This window comes from Lithobates pipiens, unplaced genomic scaffold (genome assembly GCF_037356315.1).
Source record: "Lithobates pipiens isolate NorthernLeopardFrog02 unplaced genomic scaffold, aLitPip1_a1.2 Scaffold_1, whole genome shotgun sequence".
Taxonomy (NCBI): domain Eukaryota; kingdom Metazoa; phylum Chordata; class Amphibia; order Anura; family Ranidae; genus Lithobates; species Lithobates pipiens.
In genome coordinates this window covers 4,064,458-4,077,353 of record NW_027507685.1, presented here as the reverse complement: position 1 = coordinate 4,077,353, position 12,896 = coordinate 4,064,458, and the positions used below count along the sequence as shown (strand labels likewise).

At 39.2% G+C, this 12,896-nt stretch overlaps 1 protein-coding gene across 2 annotated transcripts; it reads left to right on the top strand.

Annotated features, from left to right (window-relative positions):
- The first annotated feature begins 229 nt into the window (after positions 1–229).
- On the top strand, positions 230–12,495 carry LOC143963308 (G-protein coupled receptor 12-like). 2 transcript variants are annotated; one of them, XR_013271091.1, is made up of 2 exons: positions 230–695; positions 9,203–12,495. XR_013271091.1 is itself a non-coding variant. In XM_077473238.1 (2 exons), the coding sequence occupies exon 2, from the start codon at positions 2,189–2,191 to the stop codon at positions 3,209–3,211; it is 1,023 nt and encodes a 340-aa protein (XP_077329364.1). In that variant the 5' UTR covers positions 230–695; positions 2,187–2,188; the 3' UTR covers positions 3,212–12,495. The 2 variants fall into 2 exon arrangements, 1 of the variants encoding a protein (XP_077329364.1); XM_077473238.1 differs by having other exon boundaries at positions 2,187–12,495.
- Positions 12,496–12,896: the final 401 nt, after the last annotated feature.

The following is a 12,896-nucleotide window of genomic DNA, read 5'->3' as shown; positions in this document are numbered from 1 at the left end:
GCAGGTGTGACAGTTCGGGGATGACAGGTGGGGTGTCAGGTGTGACAGGTCGGGGATGACAGGTGGGGTGTCAGGTGTGACAGGTCGGGGATGACAGGTGGGGTGTCAGGTGTGACAGGTGGGGTGTCAGGTGTGACAGGTCGGGGATGACAGGTGGGGTGACAGGTCGGGGATGACAGGTGGGGTGTCAGGTGTGACAGGTCGGGGATGACAGGTGGGGTGTCAGGTGTGACAGGTGGGATGACAGGTCGGGCTTGCAGTAAGCAGTTAGTAGGCAGGCGGTAGGCAGTGTGTAGCTGACCCTCAGGGGGCGTGTCCCCGCACACAATCTTATGAATGAAATTCCAGCGCCCTGTACACCGACTCCTTATTATTCCGCTCACAGCCCCCTTCTGATTCACAGACTTGGGAGCCGATCATGAATATCAGCGAACACTTTGACGTCAGAGCTGAGATTTCTCAGCAGACCCAATGGGGCAAGAATATTAAGTGCAAGTCAAAGGCACAGCTCTGGCAAGCAGCAGCATTAGCAATGGGAACCGAGGACTGAGAGTGATCGGGAAGGACTCAGAGTGATCGGGAAGGACTGAGAGTAAACAGGGAGGACTGACAGGGACCAGGGAGGACTGACAGGGACCAGGGAGGACTGGCAGCACTAGGAAAAGGAGCATCGAGCTGGACAGACCCGGAGGAAGGTAAGAACATGGCATGTCTGCTGGGCTCTGGGGGGGTCTGCCCATAGGGCACAACAATACACTGCCACCTGTCTTATGTCATTCATCAAAAAAGAAATCTGCTTTATTTAGAAGTGATTCAGTCATTTTTAGAACTATCTTGCTAATAACAGTTCTTATTTTTATTGTAACAACAGGTATTTAAATAATAGAGCATACACATTCACATTGATTTACAAACACAAAGAGCCACCTAGAAATAGAATGCTGTATTTGAATTTCAATGCACATTTTAGACCTCTCTATCATATAAATATCCATAGGTATAAATAGTTCCTGTGCAACACTATGCATCCATAGTACACGGCGGCGTATGACGTAGGTAGCCCTAGCCTTTGCCACTCTGCTGTGAACAAGGGCTGAGCATGCTGGCTAGAAGTGGGTGCATTGATCTTGCACATTATGAGCTGCAGTGCAGGCCCCTCCAGGAGAGAGTCATCTTCTGTGCAGTCTTATGTCAGTTGCATTCAGCGTAATAAAAAAAAATAGCAAAAAAAAAATATATATATATATATATATTTTTTTTTTTGTTGAGATTTCTTATCAAATCCATGATGTGGTCATATGTCGGATTAAGGTATGGCTGCAGCTGTTCCAAGATGCAGGTTAAACGCAGAGGGTGCCCAAGCTGCAGAGCGTGTAACAGCGGTGTTAATGATCTGGCTCCACTCTCCAGCACAAGGAGATATATATATGTTATAGCCTTACCTTTAGACAAATCCTTTATGATCAGTCTAATCCAGTCAACAAATAGACAGTAGCCATCCTAGGTGCTGGATAAACACATGGATGTATCCAGGGACAGGTGATTTTAGCTGGGAGGGTTGCACCATAGCTTATCCTGGGATCTATTGTTATTAAGATAAATATATCCTATCGTTTTCAGCTTTCCCGAGCAGCCGAAGCACAGGCGTAAACTGTGTAATCATCTCTGTAGGAACAGACGTGCATGGAAAGACTCTTTCTTTTCAGCTCACCTTGGCTGGGGAGGAAGGAGACTGCTAGCACAAAGGCACCCAGATCCTGCAAGATCAAGATCATTTATACACCATACATGTGGCCTGATCACTTTACATCTGAATGGGAAAAAAGAGAAATGTAAAAAAGTAGTATTTTATCCTCAGAAGAAGGCAGCGTTGATTCTCATTGACAACTTATCGGTTAAGTTCCATACATTGAGTAGACATGAATGAAAAATTGTACTCATATATTCTCTTTGTAGCTAGCTGTTTTCTAGAATGAATCTAATTTTTTTTCTCATAATGACATGAAATCATTACGTCCTGACACCATGTAGCAGAATCATTTTCAGTGATTAGCACACCAAAGTCGCACTCTACAACATATGCATATCAAATCTGACATTGAGGGTTCCAGCTCTGTGTCTCTGGATGGTATCCCTCAATTATCACCTTTCTTTCTCTTTCTCTTTCCATCTGATTTGATGTGCAGAAATGCTTCACCAGCCTGCAGCTGCAGCCATGGATCAACTGCTGTATTTCCACAATGCTTCCTCTGGAAGGATGTCCCATCACCCCTACGACCCATGGGACACCAACACCTCCACCGTTACCACATCCGACCTGTCTCCGGATGAGACTGTCAGTCCATGGGACATTATTCTGTGTGTAACAGGAACCATCATGGCATGTGAAAACTCAATTGTGATAGCTATACTCTTCTATACGCCCACGCTCCGCGCCCCCATGTTTATACTCATCGGCAGCCTGGCGCTGGCAGATCTATTTGCAGGTGTGGGACTTATTGTGAATTTTGTAGTCCTATATGTGTTTAATAATGAAGTGGCCACACTGAGCTCTGCAGGGCTGCTGTTAGCTGCCTTCTCAGCCTCTGTCTGCAGCCTTCTAGCTATCACAGTGGACAGATACCTGTCTCTCTACAATGCCCTTACCTACCACACAGAGAGAACACTGACTTTCACGTATATAATTCTAATCCTGCTTTGGGCCCTGTGTATCTGCATTGGTTTATTACCCATCATGGGTTGGAACTGTGTTAGAGAACAGTCCTCCTGCAGTGTCCTGAGACCGGTGACTAAAAACAATGCAGCCGTATTGGCAGTTACCTTTCTCCTTCTCTTCGCCCTGATGATGCAACTCTACCTGCAAATATGCAGGATCGCTTTCCGCCATGCCCAGCAGATTGCAGTGCAGCACCAGTTTATGGCCACATCTCACGCCTCCAGCACCAGGAAGGGAGTTTCAACCTTGTCTCTTATATTGGGTACTTTTGCACTTTGCTGGATTCCCTTTGCTGTGTATTCATTGGTCGCTGACTCAAGTTACCCTATGATATACACATACTCATTGGTTCTGCCAGCCACCTTCAATTCCGTCATCAACCCCATTATTTATGCTTTCAGAAACCCAGACATACAGAAATCACTATGGCTTGCGTGCTGTGGTTGTATCCCACCCAGGTTTCTATCTGGGCCCAGAACTTCCAGTGATGTATAAGGACCGAAAGGGCACTTTTGAGACTGATTGTGCCAAGCTGGAAAGGAGGAAAAAAAAAGATGTCAAATTGTTGCTTTATTTTTTACAGTTTATATAGATGTGTTGCTTTAGATTGTCAAAGGAACATGCAAAAATGCACTTACTGTTTTAACTATTTCAATTATTTCCCAGCTGCCCATAGGGACATTAGCTAAATATCCAGTTTTGCTTATGGAGATAAACTTTGGCCCTCACCATTGTTCCTATTAAGCTGAATGTTATGGGAATGAAATCTTTGTGAAGAACCTCTAAGTCTGTTGTCCAGTCTATTCTACTCAGTGGCATTAGGAACGCTATATATAATACCTCCTGTTATCACTTTTAATTCAGTTATTGAACTCTGCAAACATTCAAAATGATGAATCAGTAACATAAGCTGCAAATAATTGGGCATCTTTTTGGTGGTCAGATATGGTTGGAAATATTTTTGGACCTTTCATGTGAGCTCCTATGGATAAAATAGTGGCTTGTAAAGTATTTTATAATTATAAGTGATACTACCCACAGCAACCAAGTACTAAAAAAAAGTAATTGCGGCAATCTGGTCTGTAAGCTATATTTGCTGGTTCAAGTATTAATATTGTAGATCCCTTGATTTTGAAAGCTGCACTTTTTAACATGAATTGTGAGACCATTCAGCTTAAAAGAAACAATGATATATATTGGTTTTTACAGAATTATTTTGGAGAAAATTGATCACATGTATAGTTCTTTGTTCAGCAGGGGTTACAAAGACAGACATATCCACTGTACTTTCCAGTGCCAGCTTAGATTGGTATTTATTTTATTTCAGGTACTTTATATAGCGCCATCAATTTATGCAGCGCTTTATATATACATTTACATCAGTCCCTACCCTCAAGGAGTTTACAACCTAAGGTCCCTAACACACATTCATACATATACTAGGACCAGTGTAGACAGGATCCGATTAACCTACCAGCATGTCTTTAGAGCAGGCTTTCTCAACCTTTTAACCCTAGAGGAACCCCAAAAATAATTTTCATTTCTCGAGGAACCCTTACTAAAACCAAATCATTAGGGCTCAATAGGAACAATGCTCCTTATATTAGTGGTCAATAGGAAGAATGCCCCCGTTGAAGTGGTGTTTAGAATGCCACCCTTAAAGACAGCTAAAAAGATATTTGGTGTCATGCTACTGGGTTTGCTAAGTGGTGCTGAACCTTGAACTCTGTAGGCATCATCAAATAGGTCGTTCATCAGCCACAGCTCAAGGAACCCCTAGCAACCTTTGAAGGAACCCCAGGGTTCCACAGAACCCTGGTTGAGAATGGCTGCTTTAGAGTGTGGGAGGAAACCAAAGTACCCGGAGGAAACCCACACAGGCACAGGGAGAACATGCAAACTTCAGGCAGATGATGTTGCGGTCAGTATTTGAACCAGGGACCCTTTTTGCTGCTAGGTGAAAGTGCTAATCACTACACCACTCTGCTGCCCATATCAAAAGAATTTTCCCTTAACACCTCGCTAAGCACAATATTGTCTGAAACACTAATATCATGTTGTACATATTGGAGGTGTTTAATGAACGAACATTATTTAAAGAGCCAGCAGACATTGTAACACACAATTGTTTAGGCAACAGAGCAATTCATAATATACAGAATATGACAATTCCCATACTGCCACATAAATTGATACATCCCTGTATTGAATCTTGCTTTGTATTGTGTGCTTAGTTATCCATAATCTCAGGGGGTAGGAAGTTAACTAGGGACAGAATTGTTCTTTGGGCCTATTTGCAGGAAGTTAAACACCCCACAGATGTACAGATGGAGACTTTTCCTTAGTGGCAAAAGAGCCCATTTTGTGAACTGGCTATCATTGACAAAGAGCAGATCTGACAGATTTAGGCAGCCCTAGCCAATACTGACTATCCTTAACTCTCAAAAAACCATAGAAATGCCACAGTGGGGGTTATTTACAAAAGGCAAATCCACTTTGCACTACAAGTGTAAACTACAAGTGCAAAGTGCACTTGAAATTGCACTGAAAGTGCACTTGAAAGTAAAGTCGCTGTAGATCCGAGGGGGACATGCAAGGAAAATAAAAAAGAGCATTTTAGCTTGCACATGATTGGATTATAAAATCAGCAGAGCTTCCCCTCATGTCAGATCTTCCCCTCAGATCTACAGCGACTGCACTTCCAAGTGCACTTGCAGTGCAAAGTGGATTTGCCTTTTGTAAATAACCCCCACTATCTACTGTATATCATAATCCTTGAAGCTTTTTTTTGCACTCCTTAAGGTAAATGGCATTTTGTGCCAAAAGGTTCCTTTCTTTTTTGGAGATTAAAGCAGTACTGCAGTGCTTAAAATGGAACTAAACCCATCAATTCATTAATTGTACAAAACGGTTATATTCAATGCATGCCATGAATGACAACTGTCACCGTTGCTTGTGCTCTTAACTAAACTGCGAAGCTATCAATGGCTGGTGTCATAACTAAACACATATAGCAGCCAGAGATCATAGGCTAAAATGGCAGCTTCCTTAGCTGTAACGGATAAGAGGGTTTAGTTCTGCTTTAATACACATTATTAGGGGATGTTTACTACAACTGGAGCAGAAAGAATCTGGAGAAGCTGTGAATTGTAACCAATCAGCTTCTAACTTCAGTTTGTTCAGTTACGTTTTGAAAGATACAAGCTGATTGGTTGCCATGCACAGCTGCTCCAGATTCTCCATGCTCCAGTCTTCGTAAATGGACCTATTTGTATTTTTGCTTTGCCTTGCAGGAGGGTTGGAAGTTTTGGCAGTGACTGATGCTCAAATGTCCCGAGTGACAGGCTTCCTAGGTAGTAAGATAGTTTCACAAAACTCATAGCCCTTGTACACACGGTCGGACATTCCGACGGAAAATGTCCAATCGGACCGCGTTGTCGTATAATCCGACTGTGTGTGGGCTCCATCGGACTGTTTCCATCGGAATATCCGACGGACAACGTTTTAGAGCTGGGCTATAAAAATTTCCGACAACATGATCTGATCGGACTTTGTCCAATTGTGTGTAGAGAATTCCGATCGGACAAAGTGCCACGCATGCTCAGATCAAATTCCTAGACCAAAGCTATTGGCTACTAGCCTGAATGTAGTCCTGTCGTAGCGAAATAACGTCATCAGGTTACTTACGATCAGATTTTCCGACAACTTTGTCCGACCGTGTGTATGCAACACAAATTTCGGACAAAATCCGTCGGATTTTGTTGTCAGAATGTCCGACCGTGTGTACAAGGGCATAGGATGTGTCAGTCCCTTATCTAGAAAGATAACTACAATATATTATTCAGTTACAATGAAAACTTTTTTATGCTGCGCATTGATTTAAAAACTTTTTTTTTGGTTATCACCAATAGCATTTGATCATCAAAGGCATGTGGCAATTTAATTGTAATATTTTAGAAAATGCTTTCTATTTACTGAAAATTACATTAGTGTTTACATTAACAGGATAGTATTTTATTTCATTATAGTGCCTGTAGTCTGCCTTTCCATTGCTGCTGATATTTATGATGTTGGCTTTACATTGCAAAAATGTTAATTAATTACTCAAGTTCAGCAGTAAAGAAGGCTTGTTTTATAAAGCGAAGAGTATTATTCACAGTCAAACAGTTTACTTACAAGGCTGCAGAAATCAGCCCACCAGTCACGTTTGTAGTTGCCACAAAACTAACAAACAGCTAAAAGCTAATTGAATCTAAAATATCTATTTAAAATAACAATAGGGAACAAAAAATGTTTTAATGATCCCCATGATCCTGTATGGATTTTCTGTCAGAATCCTTTTAATTCAAGGACGCAAACTATATTTTGTTCAGAATTTTATATAACAAACAGTAGTATTAAAGTAAGAACATTTTGTTCCCAAATTCGAATAGAATAAATATCAATGTCAATGGTCTCAACAAGCTTCTGTAGCTGGAGAGAGGGCTCTAAGCCCTTGTACACACGGTCGGACATTCTGACAACCAAATCCGTTGGATTTTGTCCGACGGATTTTGTCCGAAACTGTTGCATACACACGGTCGGACAAAGTTGTCGGAAAATCCGATCATTCAGAACGTGGTGACGTTATTTAGTTACGACGGGACTACGTTCACGCTAGTAGCCAATAGCTTTGGTCTAGGAATTTGATCTGAGCATGCGTGGCACTTTGTCCGATCGGAATTCTCTACACACAATTGGACAAAGTCTGATCGGATCATGTTGTCGGAAAATTTTATAGCCCAGCTCTAAAACTTTGTTGGTTGGATATTCGATGGAAACGGTCCGATGGAGCCCACACACTGCCTGATTATCCGACAAAATGGTCCGATCGGACATTTTCCGTCAGAATGTCCGAACGTGTGTACAAGGGCTTAGGCTACATGCACATGGATGTGTGCAGACATAAAATATGCTACAGGTGGGCATAGAGCTGACGATAGAAGTGAATGGCCGTACACCCCCTAGTCTCGTGTTTCTGGGAAGGTACTGTGCCTGCATATGTGGGTTAATGCTAAGATGCAGAATCATCACTGTCTTTTGCAGGGACGTTCCGCCATTCACTTCTATGGGCAGCTGTATACCCTCCTTGCGGCGCCTGTGTGGGAAGACGCTGGGATATTTATGCTAGGCATATTTTGCCTAGCAAACGTCCATGTGCATGAGACCTAAATTGTAAGGCAAGTATTTTTTTTGGGCCAAACTTTCTGAGTATCTAACAGTACTTATTTATGGAGCTGGAGGAATACAAACTGAGATTAATTAAGAGAGCAATCTACAAAGTAACATCAGAATTCATCCTTTGCTGATTTATTTTTTTATGAAAGCCTGCAGTGGGCATGCACTTAGTTCAAGTAAAATTGGCATGTAAGAATGAGTTTCTCATGTTTACTGTAGTTTGATCAGCCAAGCTATGATCTCTAAAACATTGCCATGGGCTATTGCAGTTTACAGATGACATTTTTTTTTTAAGTTGAAGTTTGTTTCCTACTTTAAATTAAGCAAACTACCTTGGTTCATTATTACCTTTGTACAAGCATAAAACCAAAACAATCATACATGGTGGTTATTTCTGAGTTGCAGCAAATAGAGAAAAAGGACATTTGAAGAGTTGGGTCAGCTCTGAAAAGTACGGTAGCTAACAAATTATGGATTAACAGCGTCCCTTCAATCTACTAATGAGAACAGAGGCTTTTGCAGGACTTGTCAGGTATTGAAATAAGGCTTTTGGTATATTCTACAAATGTTTCAATGGGTTGCAGCCCACCCTTCTGAAGGTTTTTAGAAAAATGTGTTACAAACATATGTGTTTTACATAGCCTGTCAAATCCTGCGTGCCTTTGATTGTATTAGGTTATGGACCTTGAATGATATGTGCACCATGTACGTTTCAATGCCTTTAACCTTTGTCTTTATATAAACACTATAAATAGTGAAATAATATACAGTATTATATGTATTATATGAAATCATAACCCTGATAAAGGGGGTGCTAGTTCATGAAATAATGTTAAACTTTGTTTAAATTGACCTAAGTTTTTGAACTTGTTTCTCCTTGACTTACATTCTGGGCCAAAGCATCCACAAATAGTTGTTTGCTTATTTTACACCTCTCCAAACTGATCTGTTATGGAAGATCCATAGTGCATCTGTTCCATTGCACCTCTAACAATTTATACCGATTTGGTAGGTCATCTTAAGGCTGCCATCTTGACTATGATTTTCTCAAACCTTCATTTGACATAAGGTCACTACTACCGCTACCAGAATGGCATTTAAGTAACATAAACTCTGTAATAAAAGTATAGTGTATAGAATGCAATGTGAACAACAGAATGTTAGTTCTCAGATGAAACAAGAGGCAATCTATTGAAGTGGAAGAAAGGAGATTTGGATGTATTACCCATAGCAAAAAAGCACAGTTTAAATTTCATTTTTCTACCTCAGGTTTAAAAAGGAAAACAAGAAACAGAATAGCTGCTATGGGCAACACAATTCATTATTTCCAGTTTCCTTTACTGTCCCTGGGAAGCAGCAATGTCCAGCGGAAGACGGAATATTGTTTAGGACAAAGAATCATGTATACCTTAAAGAACTGTTACGGAAGACGACTGGTAACAATCTATGATGCACTTAACAAAACAATGCACTTTGTCAATGCTGTATAGAACCCCTTCAGTGCCTCATTATGTGTTTAACAGTGGTATGCATCAAAACATTTTGGAATCTGAATACTTTACAATGATAAATCTTACTGTAGTAAATCTGTAATATGTGGCAGTCTTGTACCTTGTCCAGCTTGGTGCTGGTGAGCAGTGGCAAATTTGAATCTTAAGGATGTTTAGTATTTCCTTGTACACCGTGTGACTATTTTAATAATTATGTCATATCATACCTAAAGCCTATCTATAGACAAAATATATATATTTTTTTAGATCGGGATAGATCATGAAGTTTTTAAAACCTCTGGATTTTATTTCAGTCTTCCTGCTGTGGTGACTCTATTAGAAGTGAGGAAAATCACCCTAACAAAGTCATGGTCAACATTAGAATCCTAACAGAGGATCAATTATTCTCGACTCTACTGACAACTTAAAAAAATGTTTTGGCCATTGTTGGACTTTAAAGGTCAGACAACTCAAATGTGATATTTCAATTTTTTGGTAAACATGGAGTTAAACCATCTGCCAGTTTCTTTTGGAAGTTAGGTACTATGATGGTCAGGTCCTCCAGACCTTTACATCTGCTGTGGCTATTATAGTAGGGTCAGTTTAGTTACTTATTTAACTGGAAAGTAGTACGTATAAAAAGGATTACTGCATATGTGGGATAATGTTTTATGTGTTAAAGGAGAAGTAGGGCCAAAGCTCTTTTGGCCCTACTTCTCCTGCGGATCACAGGATTGCACTTCCTTCTGCACTTCTGTGACCCATAATCAGCCGGTCCAGACACTGGAGAGATCTTGACTTAAATGTAGGGATCCACCCAGATGCCTTGACCGGTAGCTGGCTCAGCCTCTATAGTGAGCGCTGCAGGACTAGAGCAGAGAGCCGGTGACTGACAGCCATTGGTTCTCTGCTCACTGAAGACCAAGAACTGAGCAATCAACAGTCTTTGACAGTCTTCTCTTTAAAGTCTGTCTGTAAAAATCTATAAAGTATTGATATAAAGTTATCCTATTAATAAAGAAACGGGATATCATTGATAACATAAGGATGTAGTCTTTTGCAGAAGGTCCAATGTACTAAGAAGATCTCCATAATGTATATAGATGTCACTGTCACTAACATTGCAACAAAACTTTCAGTAGCCATGTTGCCAAAATAAGGGTTATTTCTTTATTTATACAATCCTGATACAGGAGAATTCCCACTGCACAGTGTAAAAGAATTCGTGCAGAACAAAGAATATTTCATTTTAATGTTGTTATTAAAATAATATCTATGCCTTGATGTTAATCATCAAAACCCTGTATAAAAACTGACAATGTCTGGGAAAACAACCCCATAGGACTACCTCTTCCAGCCCAAAAGAAAGGAATTGACCTAGAAATAAATGGGGGTAGTAGCACTAACAAGGGGGATAGTTATTGTAGACCCCTTTTTACCATATGAGAAAAGCAGTTTAAAGGACATTAACAGTAACAGTGAAAGTAAAACAGTAACATTTTATCACCCTTGTTTAAGCAGGTGTTTGGAATGATTATTTTAAATTAATGGAAAGAAAGAGGCCATCATTTTTTTTTTGCCCTATGCTTTATTGTTATCTAATATCTTTCCAAGTACTGAATTAAAAAAAACAAAAAAAACATTTAGTTTGTATGATAAATAATAAGACTGACATAAAATTCATGAAGATCCTGCATGTGCCCCTTTTTAAATATGCACATTTCTTAATCTGCACAGAAGTCAATAAGACTACAGCAACCTAAATAATTTATCCCATGAAGAATTTAGAATCTCGGTGGAAAAGTTTTTTTTTTTTTAGTACCTGAATAATAGAAAACATGGGCAAGAACCTTTATTTTGCACTGTTGTGTTTTGTGTTTTCCATATATTTTGTCTATTTGCTCTGCATTGCAATATGTATAAGAATGCAGTCATTATGTTCTAATGGCACAAGCATCGTGGTGCTGAAGGGATAAAATACAGCTGTTGGTCTGTAACATGTCTGTACAATTTAATGTCTCTGCTTATTAACTGATGATCTTATGATGTCTTACATATCTGTGGCTCTCAGTCATAAAGAATGGACCATTAACTGTTAAATACTCTCAAGATCTGTTTCATGGATAGAGATTTGTCTCGTGCCAACAAGGTCTACTGTCCATCTCTTGTAAGCCTTATATCTGACAGCTGTTCAATGGGTGCCATGTTATTATAATCATTACTGTTATTACTACTGCTATGCCAATTCTGGATTCTTCATGGTAAATTTCGAGAGTTGACAACTGTAATGATAAGCTGGGTATATAAAAGTATTGATAAAAAGGTACTTTGGATTTGAAGGTAAAATATTGATCATTTTGGGTTGAAATACATCTATTATAAAAGTGAAGGCTGACCTGTTTTGATGCTTATAGAAGCCAGATAGTATGTACCTGTGCTCTATGTAGGAAAATTGATTGACGTGAGCAAAAAAAACAAAACTTCTTCCTTCACTTGTTTTGAGAAATAAGGGTTATCATTCTTGAATCAATATTACATCTCCAGTTTTGCTTGAAAACCTCTTAAATGAGTTAAATATTACATCATTAGGGTCATTTTGGTTATTACTTGTCCAATTTTGAGCTGGGTTGTCGTTATACTAAAGTGTTTTATTTGGTGACATAAGCTTGTTGTATAAAATGATCTTTCTCAGTTCTGGTTTTATAAGAACCCATACCTTATTTTGTGCAAATGTCTTCAGTATGGGAGCTGGCAGTTAAACCCTAACTACTCCTCTTTGTCCAGAACAGAGTTGGTCGATCTTCCCATTGCATGATCAAAGTGTTTTCCAATGTCAGATGACTCCATATGTTTCCTGGATGTTACAAGTCAAAGCATGAAATGGACTGTAGTCTATTTTTTTATCATTTCAGATTTATTTATCTACTTGTCTTGTCCTTCTGTGAAAGGGGCAGACTTTACATGAGTTCCAAATTATTATTTTTTTTATATGAGATTGTGTCAAATGCAAATGTGTGATACTTTTGGCAGCTCATTTTGTACCTTCAATAAAATGTAGCTTTCCAATTCAAATCAAGACTTTTTATTGTCCTTTATTAAATCTCTACCTTTTATTATGTAAAACTTAGAAAGCATAGGATATATCTATATTATATATAATATAGGATATATATATATATATATATATATATATATATATATATATAGGATAGGATATATCTATATTATATATCATATAGGATATATATATATATATATATATATATATATATATATATAAATATATATATCCTAACACTCTCCTTTAAATACATTAAAAAACATTTGAAAATGTATTTTTTTTTACTTACCAGAAATGGCTGTTGCTAGGCAGATCGTCCTAATCTGCCACTTCCTACTCTGCGGTTCTTGTCCTCCCTCGCGTTGTCTCCTGGGAGATGGGGTGCAATGTCTTCTGGAACAAAAATATTACA